General features: G+C 45.8%; 1 protein-coding gene across 5 annotated transcripts in view; it reads right to left on the bottom strand.

Annotated features, from left to right (window-relative positions):
* ALMS1 (ALMS1 centrosome and basal body associated protein) overlaps positions 1 to 20,789 on the bottom strand; it is a 64,720-nt gene that overhangs the window by 33,100 nt on the left and 10,831 nt on the right. For 4 of the 5 annotated variants that reach the window (XM_060278327.1, XM_035101147.2, XM_060278328.1 and 1 more), the window contains 4 exons: positions 9,698 to 9,818; positions 6,790 to 9,061; positions 2,638 to 2,797; positions 144 to 1,535 (listed from right to left, as the gene is read on the bottom strand). In XM_060278327.1, the coding sequence (XP_060134310.1) occupies positions 144 to 1,535; positions 2,638 to 2,797; positions 6,790 to 9,061; positions 9,698 to 9,818 (3,945 nt within the window). The remainder of the gene's footprint in view (positions 1 to 143; positions 1,536 to 2,637; positions 2,798 to 6,789; positions 9,062 to 9,697; positions 9,819 to 20,789) is intronic. The other variant, XM_060278325.1, reaches the window with a different exon arrangement.

The raw sequence follows: 20,789 nt of genomic DNA, 5'->3' as shown, positions 1-20,789 counted from the left end.
TCTGTTACCTAAAATTTTTGCAGGATTAATTTCTGATTAGACTGATATTTTCACTGATTCTTGGAGAAATACTTCCCCTACTTCCTTTACACTTAAACAATAGCAATTGGGCTTCATAGAACTCCTGAGGTTCAATTGCTTACCATGTGCTTTTTCTTCTTCCTCCTCAGCACTCTGAAGTATCTGGGCTGCATGCATTACAGGGCGTTCTTCTTCCAGAAGAATTTTGACACGAGTAGCCAGAGAGTCCAAGCTACTGCCGTTCTCGCTCTCTTGGGATGCAAGATCCCCTTTGCTACAGGCAACACGGGCTCCAGCTGAGACTTGTTTCTGACTATGTCCATTGTGCTTCTCCTCCTCCACCCACTGTGTTGTATGTAAAACGGGATGTTCGCACCGCAGAAGATTTTTCACTTTGATACCCAGCGAGTCCACACTGCTGCTGTTTCCACTTCCATGACTGCCACCTGTTTCTTTCCCGGTTTTCTGCAAGACTTGGTGACCTTCCTCCCAAATATTAGAGGCGCTGTCTAAGGACCCTACGCTAGACGTAGCTGCTAATTCTTTGAGATCTTTGGGGGTAAACAACTTGCTGTCTGCAGCGCTGTCTACAAAGACGGGCAAGCTTTTATTTACTGTGCCACTATTACAGCCTTCAGGTTCTGATCGCCTAACAGGCTTCACCGTCCTATGTTCTTCAACCGTTACTTGGGAGGGTGGCCTAGACTCTTCTGGCAGAATCTGATCATTGCTGAGGACATCCGCAGCTAGCTGACCATCACATTTTAAGCTACCAGTGAAGCTAGCTGTTTTGGAGAGCACATTGCAGCTGTGAACACTTTGCCTAGCCAGCGTCTCATCCCATGACCACATTCTCTGAATCCCTGGGCTGCTCCCCTTGAACAATCCAGAATCTCCGGAGCCATCCATCTTTTTCATTTGCTTTAATGAACCGTCCAGGTCTGTGGAGGAGATGGATGAGACAGGTGTAAAGTTTTGGCTTGGGCTTCTAGCTTCTGCCTCTGCCAGAATTTTCTGGATCTCTTTTAATGTTTCAGATCCTATAAAGTAACGATCTTTTTCTCCTCCAAGAAGGACAGCTGAAGAACTGATTTTTTGACTTATGCTTTCTTCATCTTTTCCATGAGCCAAAGAGCTAGGCGAGAGTTGGTCTTGACTTGCACCAAGTTCTTTTGAATCAAATCTGTCCATCAGGACCTGTACACATTTTGGAGATCTCCCCTCACCAAAATGGATGTTGGACGGCCATTCTGGGGTCACGTGACTCGGCTCTGCTGTCTTAGGAGGAGCTGAAGACTCAAAAGTGCTTTCTCTTGGCTCTGGAGTCGGAGTACGTTGCTCCAGCTGGTAGTAGAAAGTGCTGCCCTGATTGAAGCAGGCTCTGGAAGGCTGATGAGAGAATTCTGCAGGCAGTGGAAGATCAGTACCAGGATCTGACCCAGCTGGGGCGGGCATACCATGAATGGAAGAGTCAAAGCTTGACTGTATAGCATCTATCACAGAGGCCGAGTCTCCTAGAAGGAAAAGAAAAATAGTCAGAACTCCAAGTATCCCTTCCCAATGTTCAATAACCATAAGACCTTGTCAAGAACTGAACATGTATCTGAAGTATCTGAAGAAGTGTGCATGCACACGAAAGCTCATACCAATGACAAACTTAGTTGGTCTCTAAGGTGCTACTGGAAGGAATTTTTTTATTTTGTTTCGACTACGTCAGACCAACACGGCTACCTACCTGTAACTGAAATAACATGGTATAGGTAATTATACCGGAAAAGTAAATTATTTGGAGCATAATAACCAGCAGAGTCAGGTTCACCAACATGCCCCATTTAAAAGCTTCCCAGTTGCTTATTGGTCTGTTTCCATACGGCATGGGGAGGAAGATGGTGCTAAAATGACCGTCTGGTGACCCAGGGTTAAAAGGTAACTGAAAGTGGAATCAGTGTTTATCAGTTTTCTGTTGGGAACAACCTCAAAGACAAGTAAAGAGCTACTGGAAATGTTATATAGGAAAACTGGAGGATTGCTGCCAAATTCAGGAAACCCTAATGGACAAGGGACTCTTGTCTGGTCGCCTTTCAGAAATAGGAAGTCAAAAAGGTAGCTTCACTGCAAATAAAGTGTGAACACCTGGAAAGAAGATTCACGTCAAAGTTTTTACCAGTATCATGAGCAGCAGGAGAAACCCATGGGACCCACAGAGTAACTCAGACAGGGCTTTTAGTACAGCTGCCCCTGTTCTATGGAGCAGCATTCCTGTCAAGATAGGACAGACCCCCGCTGTCTGCAGTTTCCAGAAACTGAGAATCCATTCTGACGGACTTTCCCAGTTGGGTAAGCGGATCTTTGCCACAAGTCTTTATTTGTTAGGGTGTCCACTTCAAATGTATGGGTTGTTTTTGTGTTTTCAAGCTGCCTTGAGAGCTTAGGAGTTGGCTCCATCTAGCTGAGCATTTGGTTCCCAGTGGCCAGTCAGGAGCTGCTGGGAAGTCCACAAACATGGAATGAGGGTAACCCCCTTCCCCAACAACTAACGTTAGCGATGGTGACTATTAGTTGCTGACAGACCCACCTGTCTTCCACGAATGAAGCTGATTCATTTCCCGCCCTTACCTTCTGATAGCTGCAGGCGCCGCGCTAACAAGTCATTGGACATCTTCAGTGTTCTGAGCTCAGTGGGAGAGAATTCTATTTCTCTGACTGGTCCTCGGGGGATAAATGGAGTCAGGATGGATGAAGGTGACTGATCAATGCCCAGGTTATGGAGATAGACCTGATGATGCAAGAAGTGAACACAATTAATCTGGGGCAGCAGTCAAGGACTGCCACGTACAAATCAAAATTTCGCCAAGCACCACCATCCCACATAAACAGCACAAAACTTGAAAGGTAGAAATAAAATTCCACATGCAACTCTCTACAACACACAGCATGGGAATCTGTTCATTCGGATTCTGTTCATTCAATCACCAACACTACAAAACTTCTGTTTCAGGGTGGGGAACTGGTGACCCTACAGACGCAGTTGAACTTCAACTCCCATCAGCCCCAGCCAGCATGGTAAATGGCAAGGGGAGATGGGAACTGTAGTCCAGTAGTAGTAGCAGCAGCAATTTTATTATTTATACCCCACCCATCTGGCTGGATTTCCCCAACCACTCTGGGCAGCTCAGTAGGATCTAGTTTCCCAGAGGTTGGCCACGCCTGTACCTTCACTGGAGAGGAAGGTATTATAAAACTCTGAGAAACCTACTTCCACGCTCACAACTGTATTTAACTGGATTCGGGTATGGTGCAAGCACACATGTGCACCCACACCCACACATTCCTTTAAAAGCCCAAATAAGCAACCACTTCGTAGCCCTTTCCCCCAGCAAAATTAAAAGCCCTTCCTCAGCAGGCACACCATGCTTCTTCCTTGCCAGAAAGACATTAATTACCTGATACCTAAACTATATTTGGAAATGAAGGGGAAATCACGGAAGGGAAAATCTGTCACATCTGTGTATATTAAATGCATGGTTTATTCTGATAAATCGGTCCTGCCACTGATTTACAAGACAAATTCCCTCAAAGACTGCAGGCAAGGTGGCTGAATCTCAGATGCCAACCACAGGTACCCAACGAACATTTCTGTCAGGTGTAAAATAAACCCTCAAGCTTTAGGTATTTCTCACACCTCTTAGTGAAAAGGTGCCAGGTCAATGGGTGTCAAAAAGGGAAGTCTCTCCCTTGTCTTGGCACTGGTATGCAGGGATTATTACTCTTTTGCACAGCATGACTTCCAACAAAATGGGCATTACATTTGAAGCTCAGTTTCATCAGCAAGAGGGAACTCATCTGCTCTTCCCTGCCCTGAAGTAGCAACAGGCTGGGGAAAATAATGGCCACCAATTTGCACACAAAATGTGCAAGATTGGGGTTTTGGGGGAGTCGTGAACATGTATTCTTCCAGTTCCCCCTCCAAAGCTGGCCAGGGCATAGATGCACAAAATTACATTTCCCCTTGGAAAGGGTATGCCAATTGCCATGTTTAGAGGTGGGGAATTACTCCTGAGCAGATGAGGCTGATGTGTGTGTTGTTGCGCCATATTTGCAAACACTAGCAGGACAGGGTAGCATGCTGGCATGAGCTCTGGGAGTTCGGCTGAAAAGAAGCAAGCCCCTTGTTTCCTTTCTGCATGGGTTTGAAAGGGAAAGAGGGAATAGCCTTGCTTCCTCTGAGCCCAACTCTACCCACCCTGGGGCCTTTGAACTGCAATGGGGGTGGGTTGCCCCTCTCTAAGCCATAGGAGATTTGATGCAGCCCATCTGCTCTAATACAGCAGGTTTTGGATCAAGTGAAGGAACTATAGGTATTCCCATCCTAAGTGTGCATTCTACTGCAAGCAGCGCAGTGTAAACAGATCACATGTCCACAAACAGGCAGATGCGCGTTCATGTCTGTGGGTCCTGCTCCAGCAAGGGATAAGAACGTGGTAAACTGCTTTCTCACTCAGATTCCCCTAGTTAGAGCTGGCAAGAAGATTGGTGGGGAGGGAATGTAAAAAGAGGAAACCTTTCCTCATCTTTGTCCTGCCCCTCTTCTATTTTGTGCCATTTGGGGTGGGGATTCTTGATGCTAATTCTGAAGACCAAATTGGTACACCAGGAAAATCTGGCACCCCCCCCCCAAAAAAAAGGTAACAGGGAGAGAAAACTGTTTATTCCAAAAGTCTCACCAATTCATAAATGAGCATGTATTTATTCCAGGAACCCACACGGGCAAATATTAACAGGCAGCCGCCATCAGAGTAATTCTTTTATTACCAAAGACCAATTTTCAGGCGCTGCTGTTAAAAAGGCAGGTGGGCATTCATTCCATGTCAGCAGTTTGCATGCTTTCATGCTAGAGATAACTTGAAAAGAATAGAATATTTATAGGGTCTGAAATGTGCTTTGCCAGGAGTTTGTTGTACCAGCTTCTTCTGTTGTATAGAGACATGTGGGTGTGAATAATTTTCTCCCTTAGACTCCACTAAAAGCTGGGCTTGTATCACAGAGTAGATTTCTGGCATGGAGCATCACAGTATGTCTGCCCAGAAGGAAGAGACTGGAAGGTCACAGGCAGCTCTTCAATGCAATAGTCAGAAAGCATTAAGCTCCTCACCACTTAGCTATCCTGTCTTGTTCTTCTCGTTGCAAAGACACTGATTCACTTCTTCTGTCATCCCAACAACCTCAGCATATGCCCTACGATCCATCTTACAAGGAATGGCTTGTTCATTCGTGTTACGCAACAGTCCTCACCAAAAGACCATAAGGCCTCAGTTTAATGTACATAATTTGTCCAAAGCTGCCCTCCTCTCATCCACCCTCGAAAAATAATTGGACAATTTACTATGCCACAAAGGAAGACCATTTTTCAGGCATTTTGTTTGAAATGCTTCAAAATGTGGCACATTGAGAAGAACAAGGGCAGGGGGGAAGGATTAGCAGATCTTACTAGTACGGTAGGCAGATATTGGGGGGGGATCAGGAAACCGTTTATGAATTTATTTTCTTTGAAAGGGGAATTAATTACTTAACTTATTAATTTTTTTACCACTCCAAAGTATATTTTTTCTGTTTCCTATGACAATGCTGAGGTCTACCGGTATATTTTTTTTTTTTACTTTTTTGTCCTTTTCTTTCTTTCTTTTTTACCACCATGGTGATGGTTTCTAATTTACAGTTTTATTTTTCCTATTTTCAAAGTGACAAAATATATATCCTTGGGCACCATAAGGCACTGGGCACATCCAAAAAGGTCTGGGGTAGAAGATTCTCTCCGACATGCTCAATTTTGTACATGCAGGATGCTTCCTGTTTCAGGGAGATATTTCAACACTGAACCTCCTATCTGCCATGGTAGAGTCCAGTTTCAGTCCCTTCTACAGATTTAACCGAGTAGTTGCTGTTTTGGTATAAATGCTACCTATGTAATTAATTGTGTTCTCAAAGCTACCAACATGAGTTTGACCAAACTGCGGGAGGCAGTGGAAGACAGGAGTGCCTGGCGTACTCTGGTCCATGGAGTCATGAAGAGTCGGACACGACTAAACAACAACAATGTTTGTATGTTCTATTACTGTTGACACTGGCTCCTTGGTTTCAGTGCTAATGCAGATACTAGAAAGATCCAATTTACCCCCCCCCCCAGTTCAAGACTCCTGTCCCTTCCGTACATGTGGAGATGAAGACTTCTATTTTGATGGAAGGAGAAGTATTTGGCAAAAAGTACCGGGTGGCGCTGTGAGTTAAACCACAGAGCCTAGGGCTTGCCGATCAGAAGGTCGGCGGTTTGAATCCTCGCGACGGGGTGAGCTCCTGTTGCTCGGTCCCAGCTCCTGCCAACCTAGCAGTTCAAAAGCACGTCAAAGTACAAGTAGATAAATAGGTACCGCTACAGCGGGAAGGTAAATGGCGTTTCCGTGTGCTGCTCTGGTTCGCCAGAAGCAGCTTTGTCATGCTGGCCACGTGACCTGCAAGCTGTACACCGGCTCCCTCGGCCAATAACGCGAGATGAGCACCGCAACCCCAGAGTCGGTCACAACTGGACCTAATGGTCAGGGGTCCCTTTACCTTTACCATGCATACCTGTCTCCAACAGTTAACAGACTAGAAAGACCCACAGGAATTCATTGATATGCACTATAAGTATACCATAAGATGGCTGTGGAGCAAATGTACCAACTGTAACTGCAAACGACGACATTATAAAATATTGTGACAAAATTAACTTACAGGTATTCTTTCTTCGATGTTTATCTCCCTGTCATATGGAGTTTTGAATACTTCTTCCAAACTGCCATGCAACTTTCCAGAAACAACTGAAGATCGCATTGAAGAGCGTCTTGAAGACTGTCTTGAAGAAAGTCTCAAGTCAGCACAGCTGCCTGTCCCATGACTAGTTCTTTGATTCAAGCTATCTGGTGAAACATCACTAAAATGGCCCATACTGATCTGGTTGGTACAAGGAAGAAAACCTGGCAATTCTCTGGTTTTATCCTGACGGCCATCTGCCACTTCTTGGCTACCGCTAAGAAAGCTGGCATCTTCTCTGAGGAGTTCAGCAACTCTTTCACTGGAAATAAAATTATCTGGATTTGGATCCCTTCCTCTAGTGGCACTTTCACCGATTTCTTCATCACTGGAGACAGTGGAGACTAGAACAGCTGTATAATGTTGGGTATGTGCATCCTCAACGTTAGCATCACCCTGCTTGACTCCAGACGCTCCTGAAACTCTTCCCTTGTCTTCTGCTGGATGAAGATCTTCACTGTGGGACGTTTCATGACCTACTTCAGCCCTTGGCATCTCTCTGCTGATTGCGGCCACCGAGTTTTCGGACTGAGACCTGGTAAGCGGTAGCACCTGTGTTGGGTTTTTATCATGAACATGCAGGTTGGTCATGGAGTTTGGCCCAGAAAAGGATGCTGGCAGCCCTGCCTTAAGATCAGCCTGGCTCTGCTGCTTTAACAAAATGCGGTTCAAGGAATCTGCTATTGCACTGTACGCCTTCTGCCTAGGAGAAACGTCACTTGAGCCATGTAAAGCCAAGGCATCAGACATCCTCTCAGATGACTGACTCATGTTCCATGCCCCAACCTTCTCCATGAAGTTGAGAGAAGGTAGAGACTGAATCCTACCTTTAAGAGGATATAGAACATGGAGACCTCCACTGTTTTCATCTTTTGATGCTTGGCCACTTGGCTCTCCCGCAGAGCGTGGCTCTCCCGCAGAGGGTATGCAAGTATCATCCAGAGAAGGTCCGCGAGGCTCTTCCACGGAAGGAAGGAATGTATTGGAACAAGAGTTATTTGAGAACTCCTCATGTAAGCAAGGGAGAGAGGACTGAAGAACAGCTTTGACCGGGTATGTCATAGCAGGAGCTTCCCGAGTCAAGCTTCTAGTTGTAAAAATTCCTGGGGTAGAATGATGAACTGGATGAGCCAGGTGGACAATGAATGATCCCTCATTAAAGGAAGGTGAAATTCCGACATCTTTATGTTCCCTCTCTATACTGAAGTCTAAAGGCATTAATTCACTTTTGCTCCCCATCTGGATTTCTACCTTCTTACAGATATTGCCATGTTCTGCAGCTACAAAGACTGGCTGGTGGGGTGCAGGGGCATGAAGTTTAGCGTCAGCAAAAGCCGGAACAAGCTTCTTTTGCTCCTCAAATGCAGCTTTAGAAACATGCTGCAACTCCTGCTCGTTCAGATAAGGGTTTGAAGATATCCCAGTGATGCAAGAATCGCCCAAACCCATCCTTTGTCCCCTGAAGGACACATTTGAAATGTCTGAAGATAATTGTTCTGAATTACCAGCATTTCTAAAGGGCTTTCCCTCCAAATAAGAGAGTACGTTCAACGAATCACACTCAGGAACAGTTCTTCTTTCTTGCCCAGGTGGTTCTACAAATGTTTCCAACTCCCTTTCCCCAAGAACTACATTTTCCATTTGCGGGCTCATAGCGTTTTTGACTGGCTCCTTTCCCAAAACACTTTTGCCAGATGAACTCTCGGAAGACAAGAACCCAGAATGCTTGGATAACCCCACCTCTTTCTCCAAAATTTCAAGCAGGACAGGTGCTGGCACATGGCTGTCGAAAAGAAACAGATCCTGTCCCCAAGACTCATTCGGATTAAGAGATGTTGCCAACTGCGGATTTAGCTGCTTCTGTGAACCTGGGATTCCAAAATTCTCATCGCTGGAGCCCAAGGTTCCAGTCCTTGCATCAAGGTGTTGTTGTGTATGCTGCTCACTATGATGAGTCTGTTCCCTGGGAGTGGGCCCAGAAAAAGAAAGGGGATGCTGGGATAGACAACTGCCAAGGCTGGTATTGCTAGGTGCCATGGCGCTGAAAGCCAAGGGATGCTGAGACAGTTTAAAGTAATCGGAGGGAAGAGAAGAGTCGGAGCTGACATCTGTGGCTGCCAGCCGCACAGCTTCACTCATCCGCAAATGGCTTGAAGACTGTTCGGAGGCAACATTAGAAGCATCTGGAGTCCCTCTGAAAGAGAATTGGGGGTGGGGGCCGGAATTACAATCTTGCATTGCGGTCTAGCAGAACCCAGGAGATAATATTTCCAGGCCCAAGATAGCTCAATATTCCCCTTCAAAAAGGTACTTTAATAAGTCACTGTCTCTGACAACATACAGGCATAATTTTGTTAGGATGAGCTTCTGGGTTTTGGGAAGTGATGGTGGACCCCTTTGGCTGAAGCAGCACTAGAATAAAAAAGCCAGTGGTGCGGCGGTGGTTAAAGTGCTGGACTAGGAACTGGGAGAGCCAGGTTCAAATTCCCACTCATGCCATGAAGCTCACTGGGTTGACCTTGGGCCAGACAGCCTCTCATCCTAATCTACTTCACCGGGTTGTTGGGAGGATAAAATGGGGAGAAGACCAGGGGTGCCTAAACTTTTTTCAAAGAGGGCTAGATTTGATGAAGTGAACGTGTGTGAGGGCCGACCAAAGTTGTTGAGCTTTTTCTAGGATTTGAACCCAATAAAACAGCCAAGGAGCCGGCCGGGGGCAGGATTGGGCCCCCAAAACCAACTTTGGACATGTCTGATGTACACCATATTGTGCTCGGTGCCTTAAACAACACAGCTAATAGAGTACAAGAGAACAGTAGGTTTACCCCACCTCAAAGGAGCAAAATCTGTTCCCGTTTGCTGAAAGAGGGTCTCGTTGAAGAATGTTCGGCCTTGCGTTGAGTATGTTGTCATCAGTGGGAGGTTGGGAGAGAGGCGACTGTCCTCAGCTTCTGTCAAAATGACAAACACCATGGTTATGTGGCAGGACTGAAAAGTCATGGCTTGCTAATCAAAGCCTTACTAATGCAAGTGCCCTGCCAACTGGCAGGAGCTTAAAAAACCAAATATGGTTGAAAATGTGTAATACAGCAACTTTAAATGGCTAAAGATGAATCAGACTGAAAAACACAGATTTCACATATGGTATAGTCGTTTCTAACATTAAAATTTTTTAAAATAAATTTCATAGTACAGCTTTAGGGGAATGTGTAACATTCCTCCTCTTAGAAAAAAGCCTCATATGTCTGAGAGAAACATTTCTGTCTATGTAACTCAATGAACTTTGCATCCTTTTGAGCATACACCAATTGGAGACTTGATAATCAACGTTAACATCTATAACCTGACATATGCCCAATCTAATTTTGGTGGTTCCTATTAGCTGTTCTGCTCTTCTGAGGAAAGCAACAAGCTTACTCAAAGAAATTCATTTTTGACATTAACTCAGCAGGAAGGATTATTTTAAGCAGTACAAAAAGAGTTTTAACTCTTTTAATGCAAAAAAAAACAAAAACAAACAAACAAGCTTCACCAAGTAGGATGATCTAATGCATAATGGGTCAAATGAAATGCAAATTAGAAATCAATTATTTCTTTTCCTGTCACAGAAGGTCTTAATCAGGCATCCCCAAACTGCGGCCCTCCAGATGTTTTAGCCTACAACTCCCATGATCCCTAGCTAAAAGGACCAGTGGTCAGGGAAGATTGGAATTGTAGTCCAAAACATCTGGAGGGCCGAAGTTTGGGGATGCATGGTCTTAATGAATGGTCTTAAGCAATAAAAATGTTGATGCAGAAGCTATTCACAGTCTGTAGAATAATTTGATCATAGAGTTGCTTGGCATCCATCTGTCTCGGGAGACAATGGAAGTGTGCTTTTGGGGGTGAAGTCAAACTGTTAGAAGGTTGCATTGCCTGCTATGGCTGTAGATAATGATACGGGAGAGGCATGTTTTGTTGCAGCTGGGGCAGATGAAGGTAGCCTTCGTGTTGTGTTTGAAGAAATCTTTGTGACACAGAGTTGGTCTGCCAACGGGCCCGGTGCCTGAAGCCAGCACCCCATAGAGCATGTCCTTGGGGATCATAGAATATGTTTGATTTTGGAGAACACAAAGCCTACGGCAGGGGTCGGCAAGGCTTACCTTGCCTGGGCCAGTTAACTGCAGCGGAGCCCCCTCCGTGGGCCAGATCACGGGCGCGCATGAGCGTATGCGCATTTGATTTCCGGCGTCTGCGCAGACGCAATTTCCAGCACCACTCGGCCGCACTGTGCTGGTTTTGTGCAGCGCACGGGGACTCGCCAAGCGGGGAGCTCGATTCAGGGGCAGCCTGTGGGCTGGTAAAACGACTTGTGGCTCATGGGCCTTAGGTTTCCGGCCCCTGGCCTACGGCAAAGCTGGGGCACTTCATAAGAAGCAACAAGATGCAACACAAGTGGAGTGTCTCACCTTCCAGCTTTTGGGGAAAGGGTTTGTTTGTTTGAACAACCTACACCTTGATCCAAATCTCGTAGATCTCTCCAGGGCCAGAAAACAAAATGCTTTGGAGGCTAGATCTGCTATTTTACCTTTTAAACACAGAATTCACCAACTTAAACATTTATTTCATAAACATGAAAATAGAAGAGCTTATGTAGCAAGAAAGGCTAAGAAACCAAGTCACATAGAAGTGCCTGGGGACCTCAGAAGCCACGACTGGGGTAAGAATGGGAGGTGAGAGGCAGTGTTGGTGATGGGGCTCCAATGCTTTGGGAAGGTCTCATCCCTCACCCTTGGGGAATAGTTCCTGCAACGTATGCCCATTTCAGTCTCCCTGCTTGCACCACCTCCTCCTGACCGCCGGTCAAGCCTGCCAAAATATTTAAAAGAGCTTTGAAAACATAACACACAGAAGCAGGTTTGTGCGGGTTTCCTTCATTTTCAGACTGCATCCTGTTACGAAATGGAGGATTTCTTGGCCTGATACAGAATTTGAATATTCAACCCAAGGTAGATAGGCTATAACCAAAACGCCAGAAATAGCAATGCCTCGAATATGCCACTGTTTCCAAGAGCTTGCAACAGGCTAATATAACCTTGTATTGTGTTGTGAGTTTCCCAGCAACCAGGTTGCAAGTAAGAAAAAGCGTCAAAAACAAAAGGTCCATTTTCTGCCTCTCCATTCTTCTCTTTCCCCTTGTGTACTATACTGTTAAAAGGAACAAAATGTGCCTTATACAACTCAGTATTCTCTATTCATCCAGTAAAATATTAATACTCTCAATGCATTTTATACAAAATGAGTCATTAAAAATAAGGGACAAAGGTTACTGTTGAATATAAAGATTCACACAGTTGTTCAATGTTACAGGTGCTTTACAACTTCCCTATTTAAATGCTACAGAAAACACAACAGAGAATCTTGAGAAGCCTTAAAGCTTAATGCACTTAATGTGGAAGAAGTTTTTCAGGCCCTGACTAAGCAGAGCACATTCTCACGGAGCTATGAAAAGGGCAAATTCTGCGCCACAGGTTATCAGAAAAGGGAACAAAAATAAAAACCCCAGTATAGTATCATAATGCCCTTATGCAAATATCTATGACATGGTCTGTGTACAATTCAGGTCACAATACAGTGGTACCTCGGTTTACGAACACAATAAAGTGGTACCTCGGTTTACGAACACCTCGGGTTACGAACTTTCGGTTTACGAACGATCGGAACCCGGAAGTAAGTAACCCGAGGTTTCCGAGCCCACGGAAGCGCTCCGGTCTTACCTCGCGGGTAGAAAAGGGCTCCCAGCAGCAGCAGCAACAGCAGCTGCGGAGGAGGAGGCAGGTGGAGACTCCCGAGCTGCTTCATGGTGGAGACCCCTGCTGCAGCTCCCGCAGCCCCTGCATGACACAGCCTCTCCCCTGCTTGGCAAGCGGCGAGAGGCTTGTTGAGTCGTTTTACTGCGCCGCGGCGGCTCTCCGTCCCTCTCGCTCCGCGGTGCCGGCCGGGCGACCTTCCTCCTTCTCAGAGCCGCCGCCACCACCAGGCGCCAGGACTGGCTGGGGTGGCTCGCCGTCGGCTGCTTCTCTTGACCCTGTGCCGACGTCTCTCTCCACCCCGCAGGGGCGCAACGGTGAAGGTCCGGCTTCGCTTCTCTCGACTCTTCCGCGAGGCTGGGCCTTCGCCGTCGCGCTCCTGCGACGTCTCTCCACCTTCTCCGTCGCGTTCCTGGACGCGTCGGCACAGCGTCAAGAGAAGCAGCCAACGACGAGCCACCCCGCGAGCCACCCCGGCCAGTCCTGGCGCCTGGTGGTGGCGGCGGCTGCTCTGAGAAGGAGGAAGGTCGCCCGGCCGGCACCGCGGAGCGAGAGGGATGGAGAGCCGCGGCCCGCTTAGGAGTATAGCATCTAGATCAAGGGAAGTAAAAGTACCACTGTATTCTGCTCTGGTCAGACCTCACCTGGAGTACTGTGTCCAGTTCTGGGCACCACAGTTCAAGAAGGATACTGACAAGCTGGGACGTGTCCAGAGGAGGGCAACCAAAATGATCAAAGGCCTGGAAACAATGCCTTATGAGGAACGGATTAGGGAGCTGGGTATGTTTAGCCTGGAGAAGAGAAGGTTAAGGGGTGATATGATAGCCATGTTCAAATATATTAAAGGATGCCATATAGAGGAGGGAGAAAGGTTGTTTTCTGCTGCTTCAGAGAAGCGGACACAGAGCAATGGATTCAAACTACAAGAAAGAAGATTCCACCTAAACATTAGGAAGAACTTCCTGACAGTAAGAGCTGTTTGACAGTGGAACTTGCTGCCAAGGAGTGTGGTGGAGTCTCCTTCTTTGGAGGTCTTTAAGCAGAGGCTTGACAGCCATCTGTCAGGAATGCTTTGATGGTGTTTCCTGCTTGGCAGAGGGTTAGACTGGATGGCCCTTGTGGTCTCTTCCAACTCTATGATTCTATGATCATGAGGCTTGAGCGCCTTTCTCTATGAGGAAAGACTGTAACATTCAAGGCTTTTTAGTTTTAGAAAAATGGCAGCTAAGGGAGGACAAACAAACACTTGCAGCACTAACTAAAAGTAAGCCTGTGTTCTCAAGTCTTAGGATATGCTTCATCGCTGAATATTACAAATCTTATCACAGACCACCTTATTTCTTAGGCCAAAATACATTTCCATATTATCAAATGAGTTAACCAATGCCAAGCACAAAGTGTGAGGGGGCTTGGAAGGGGACAACTAGTCAGACATAGGCCCAGCAAAGAAATTCCTCCTTCCCCAGGATATCAAACTCCCAAGCAAAGGATGCTTGAAACGTAACCAAGTCTCACCACCTCACATTTCAAAATAAGGTCAGTGAATCAAACCAGAGAGGGGCAACTTCTTCAGCATCTCAGACAGCACTGGAAATCTCATGAGCTGGAATACAGCAGCTAATTTCACATAAAGCTCATGCAAAGATGGCTGGCTGCCAGTTGTAGCTGGAAGGCACTGTGTATTTCTTCCCTTAACACAGGGGCAGACAACCAGTAGTGGATGTCGTGAGACCCAAGACCTCAAAATTGCAAATTCAACCTTTCAGATGTCACAGATTTGAACACATGCTTTTTAATGCATTCCCTTCTCTGTATGCCTTGAAAATAGTGGGCCTAAAACTGTGTTACTTGCCCAACACTTCCAACCTATCCTGAAGTGAGGTCCAAGGTCTTTGTACACCATTATTCGCTTCTTCAAGGTATCTGAAGAAGTGTGCACGCACACAAAAGCTTATACCCAGAGCAAACTTAGTTGGTCTCTTAAGGTGCTACTGGACAATGTTTTAATTTTTAATTTATTTTGACTGCATCAGACCAACACATCTGCATCAGACCTGAATCTAGAACCATTATTCAATGTTATGCCTCCTTCTGCCAACCTGGTTTAAAGGTTACCCAGGATTTCGGCAGGATGGTATCCAAGAGCCCTTTCTTTGGAGCATGGTGAGGGATGGGAAGAGGAACACATAAGCATTGCCTTTTCAGCCACCCCAAATCAGAAACAAGCCTTTCTAATCCATGTGCAATACCTAGCAATATTAGTCATCTCTGAAACAAAATCAATCAACTATTCCATTACACAATCTAAATCAGGTTATTCACAAGTTACACTGAAAACCTATTAAATTTTATGTTGGCTGGAAAAATTAATGGAGCTTTGCTTTTCTCTAGGGAATTGCAAAATCACCATCTCAACTCTTGCTGCTTGTGATGGTTTTGGGCAAACGTTAACAGTAGTGTTCTGGAGAGAGACCTATTGGGTCCCAGGGCAGCAAATGATCCCAGTCACACCATCTTTGGGTGCCTGGTGCAAAAGAAGAGCAATTCTTCTTCCCCACTGTCAATTCTGAAGGTCGCCTCCCTCATTCATAGCTAAATTCACCAAGCAAGCAAACCTGATCCTGCATCATCTTACATCCTGCTGCTGACAAATGTGAAAGCCAGAAATCAGAATGCTGTTTGCCGAGCATTTAGAGATGGAGCCAAACCTGAGCCAAGCCCTTCTTTCTTTCCAATTCGCTACATTAATTAACGCATTACCATTAGAAAATACTTTTTCAAAAAGACTGTAGATGATGCCTGAATTATGATGTCATAATTAATACTTTTAGGAAAAGGAGGAGGAAAAAAACATTCTAGTATTTCCATATGCAATACAGCAAGGCACTCCCCCCTCCAACCTTTGGACACACGATTCAGCCGTCTTATGTAGTGTACACACTCACTACTACAAGTATAGTCCAATGAATGGATAAAGGTAAAGGGACCCCTGACCATTAGGTCCAGTTGTGACCGACTCTGGGGTTGCAGCACTCATCTCGCATTATTGGCCAAGGGAGCCAGTATACAGCTTCCAGGTTATGTGGCCGGCTTGACAAAGCCGTTTCTGGCGAACCAGAGCAGCACATGGAAACGCCGTTTACCTTCCCGCTTGGAGCGGTACCTATTTATCTACTTGCACTTTGACGTGCTTTCGAACCGTTGCAGGGATTTGAACCGCCGACCTTCTAACCGGCAAGCCCTAGGTTCTGTGGTTTAACCCACAGCGCCACCTGCGTCCCAATGAATGGATAGTGGATAGCATTCTCTTGGGAGTGAGGAAATGGGCTGGAAATGAAGTGAATCTTTTTTGGGTGGGTGGGAGGAGAGGCTTTCAGAGCCTACGGTAAGTGTCCCTTTCACTCATCAGTAGTTGCCTGCTACCTAGTTTGCTAAATATGCAGAATCACCATCACTCCAGTCATCTGATTTGGCATTTGCCTACTCCTCTTGAGTGAGTAACACTCTCATAGACAACACCACTAGTTTTTCCACTTCCACTGACACCTTGGACCTGTCTATGCTCTCCGCGCCCCATTCTCTAGCCTGCCACTTCCATTCCTCCATTACGGCAACCGCTACCCTCAGGGTGCAACATTTAGAGCCGTGCATCCAATTTTCCCTTCTCTTAGTAAAAATGTTTTAAATGGCCAAGACCCTTTTAAAGCCGGGACTGAAGGGAAAATATATATGCAGCTGCTATAGCAAAGGAAAAGGAAAAGAAGAAAGATCGTTACGATGACTCACACCCAGCAAGCCATAAAGGCTCAGGGACAATAAGATCAAGGAACCTGAGGAAAGCATAATCCCCAGGAAAGCATCGCCCTTACCAACCAATCTACCCCACTCCAATTTCACTGCAGATCAGATTCACAGGTTTTGACAGGAGATCAAACTGTAAATGCATTAAAGAAAAGGAGTCATTAAGAGGAATTATATAAAGCTGTGGAAACTGATGCCTCACACAACAGCAAATAGGTTCCCTGGTTGAGTTAGCTGCTGCACTGAACAAGAGAAACAGTTTGATATACGTGCTGAAGTGGGTGGGGGAAGGAGCACTCGTCCCTTTTACACCGGAAGTCTCAAGGAGCCACTAGATAATGCAAACACAGACAAAGCCCATCTTCCACTGCTCCAACCTAAGCATCTTTATGCGATCCCCAGCGGCATAGTTTCTCTACGCACCGGTTTCTCTTGCTAGCTAAAACAATACAAGGCCATATATGCTGCCCTGAGCTATTTGGGATATTAACAAAATAAACTATTGGTGCACATATATATAGTCAGTCACTCTGCTATGCACATGTTTATATGCCAGCAATGCTAGTCACTGGAGCAGACAGAGGAAGATCAGGTAGATACTCCAGGGAAGAACTAACAAATAATCACAGTTCTGCAAGCACAGCAAGAGAATTATGCCCCATGCTCCAGTTCAAATCAACTGAAATGCTTAACTACCCATTATCAGATTCCGACTCTGTGAGCAATATTCACCGAACCATCCAGCAGTCACAATTGGAAATTCAAGCCTGCCAATGACTATAAATGCTGGAGCTAAACTGGGAGCAGGAGCTGCCACCAGCAGTCAGAATATGAAGCAGCAGGGAGAGATCAGGGTGTAGGTGGCATATCGTTCTCAATGTCTTTTTAAAATTTCTAAAATGTCTGACTGCTACAAAGAAAGTGTACTATATAATCCAAATATAACACCCTTAGTCATATTATAATCATATTTTGCATATGTGTTCATTTTTAGCATTTACAGTTCTAAAGGTCTGTTATGTCTATTTTAATTCTGCCAGTACCCATCGTGGCTGAGTTGAGGCATGGTGTTACATAAGGAACAGGACCCCGATCCAAAGCAGTATATGCCATCTTCCCTATACACTCACAGCAGCTTTGTAGCTCCTTTCTGTTCTGTAGTAGCCCACACACTCACAACCCCCCCTGAACACTAGGGGCCCTCCAGACAAGCATCCCCTAAAGCAGTGCTGTCTAAACTTTTTTCAAAGAGGGCCAGATTTGATGAAGTGAAGGGCCATGGGGGCCAACCAAAAGGTCAACCAAAGTTGTTGACCTTTTTTTTAGGATTGAAGTTGTTGAAGATTTTTTTAGGATTTTACCCTAGGAAATAAACTGCCACAGGGGCCATGTTAAACTAACCAGCAGGATTGGGCCCCCGAAACAGACTTTGGACGTGCCTTACCTAAAGTATATGGGGCTGCTATTGGAAATGAGGGGAGATCAGCCACCCCCCCCCCCACAATAGCCCTATGCATTTGGAAGCTCTTTACATGCACAAACAGGCATGTCTAGATCCAATCACAAATACAGAACTTTCTCAGACCACTTGTATTCCCCTCATGGAGAGGCAGAGGTAACTGGGTGATGCCAATTACTGCCGGGTTCCTGTAGTCTGTCTCTCACTTGCACAGTTTGGAAGTCACTTGTGGAACCATAGAGTAATTGTAGAGTTGGAAGGGACCCAGAGGATCATCTAGTCCAACCCCCTGAGAGGAAGGAATTTCAACACGCGGTCACCCATCCAATTGAAACCGTACCAGACCCTGCTTAGCACTAGCAAAAAATTTTTTTTTTAATTGTGTGGCCCTGAAGATGAGAAAAGCATCCATTGTCCAATAAAAACCTAGCTAAGTAATACTGATTAAAGGTAAAGGTAAAGGGACCCCTGACCATTAGGTCCAGTCGTGACCGACTCTGGGGTTGCGGTGCACATCTCGCATTATTGACCGAGGGAGCTGGCGTACAGCTTCTGGGTCATGTGGCCAGCATGACAAAGCCGCTTCTGGCGAACCAGAGCAACACCCAGAAACACTGTTTACCTTCCCACTGTAGCGGTCCCTATTTATCTACTTGCACTTTGACGTGCTTTCAAACTGCTAGGTTGGCAGGAGCTGGGACCAAGCAACGGTAGCTCACCCCGTCGCAGGGATTCGAACCGCCAACTGATTAGAAAAGCTAAAAAAAAGAGAGAGAGCACAAGCTCAAACTGGCACACACACAAACTTCATCTTCTTGATACCTCAGGGGAGGAAGAATTGTTATGAACCCCGCAATCCTGATGGGTTCAAGGTGCAATTTGCTGTCAGATGAAGAGGAGGGAAGCACAAATGATGCGGTAAGTGGAGAGGGGCCCAAAGGACAGGATGGGGCCTTTTCCCTTAAAGAGGCTGGGAAGGGGGAGGTTGAACAACTGAAGGAGCGGGTATGAGGGGTTGACCTCCGTCCCGACACCAAGAGCTTGGCACCATCTCTGCTGTTGGAAGCACATCCGTGCCCCCCATCTGGAGAAACATGCACCACCAAGCCCACCAGCCTAGTAGCGAGAGAATTTCACAAGTGAGTGCACCATGTCTTGCTTTTAAAAACTGGCAGGAGGGGGCATGCCTATTTGTTGAGACATCACATATTTCGTCCATTCTCGGACCCCTGATATTAGTGCCCCTGGCAATCTGTACCTGTAGTCTGACCTGAATAGCTGCAAGCCTTGAATAAAGCTTCTAACTTATACACAAGTAAGCCCCTCTGTCGCTGCCCTTGGGACAGGAGCCAGGACAACAATCTCTAGAAATTATTTGGCCTTACCATATGTTTCAGCAGTAGAAAATGGAGGAGCACAAGAGAAAAACAGTTACTGGCAAGGGAGGGTTCTGATAAATTTCAAGAGATGCCTTCTAAAAGAACAGGAACAGGGGTGTAAACAATCTGACTAATATGGTCTAGTGTTACAAAGAGTGCCCAGAGTCTGTTTTAGGAACTTGCAAATTCAGTCTAACTGGGTATATATTTAATTTCCGGCATTTGAATCCTGTCTGTCATGCACACAGGGAGCATGTGGGTGGATCCTGCCTGCTCACCTTCCTTTTCTGGAATGATCAGCTGAAATGCTAATAAGGAAGAAGTGCGGTGACAGCTGAAATGAATGACATTACGTGCTTTGCCCAGCTGGCTCAAAGATCTGGAGGTAGATGTATGATCTTGTCACCAAGTGAGCTTTCTTGATAGAATCCAGAATGCGGCAGCTAGACTGGCGACTGGGAGTGACTGCCGGGGCCATATAACACTGGTCCTAAAGGATCTTCATTGGCTCCCAGTGCGTTTCCGAGCACAATTCAATGTGTTGGTGCCGACCTCTGCAGCCCTGAACAGCCTCAGCCCTATATACCTGAAGGAGCGTCTCCACCCCCATCATTCAGCCCAGACACTGAGGTCCTCCTCCAAGGGTCTTCTTGCTGGTTCCCTCACTGCAAGAAGCGAGGTTACAGGGAGCCAGGCAGAGGGCCTTCAAAGTAGTGGTGCCCTCCCTGTGGAACACCCTCCCATCAGATGTCAAGGATATAAACAACCATACAACTTTTAGACGACATCTGAAGGCAGCCCTGTAACAGGAAGTTTTTAAGGTTTAATGTTTTAGTATGTTCTGATACATGCTGTGAGCCACCCACAGTGGCTGGGGAAACCCAGCCAGATGGGCAGGGTATAAATAATAAAATTATGCCCCGTGGAGGACCTTAAGGTCCACAAACAACAATATTCTGGAGATCCCGAGCCATAAGATGGCTAGATTGGCCTCTACTAGAGCCAGGGCCTTTTCAGTACTGGCCCCAACTTGGTGGAACGCTCTTTCCCAGGAGACCAGGGCCCTGCGGGATTTGTCATCTTGGCAAGACAGAGCTGTTCCGCCTGGCCTTTGGGTTAGACTCAGCTTGACCCTGTGTTTTTCCTCCCTCATGGCTTGGATTTATGGAATACTTGAAATGAGGCTGCACTTTAAATTTTAACATTGTATTTTAATCTGTATTTTAATTAATTGTTTTTATGTTTTATTGTAATTCTGTTGGTGTCAGCCGCCCTGAGCCCGGTTTTTGACTGGGGAGGGCGGGGTATAAATAAAATATTATTATTATTATTATTATTATTATTATTATTATTATTATTATTATTAACACCTTGAAATTCCTCTGAATCTTGACTTCGCTACTTTTAAAAAGGTCATTGCTTATGAAAATAATTATAAAAGGAAATATTTAAGAGTACAGTGGTACCTTGGTTTAAGAACAGCTTAATTTATGA

This window comes from Zootoca vivipara, chromosome 9 (genome assembly GCF_963506605.1).
Source record: "Zootoca vivipara chromosome 9, rZooViv1.1, whole genome shotgun sequence".
NCBI classification, from domain to species: Eukaryota; Metazoa; Chordata; class Lepidosauria; order Squamata; family Lacertidae; genus Zootoca; species Zootoca vivipara.
This window is presented reverse-complemented; position numbering and strand designations above follow the sequence as displayed.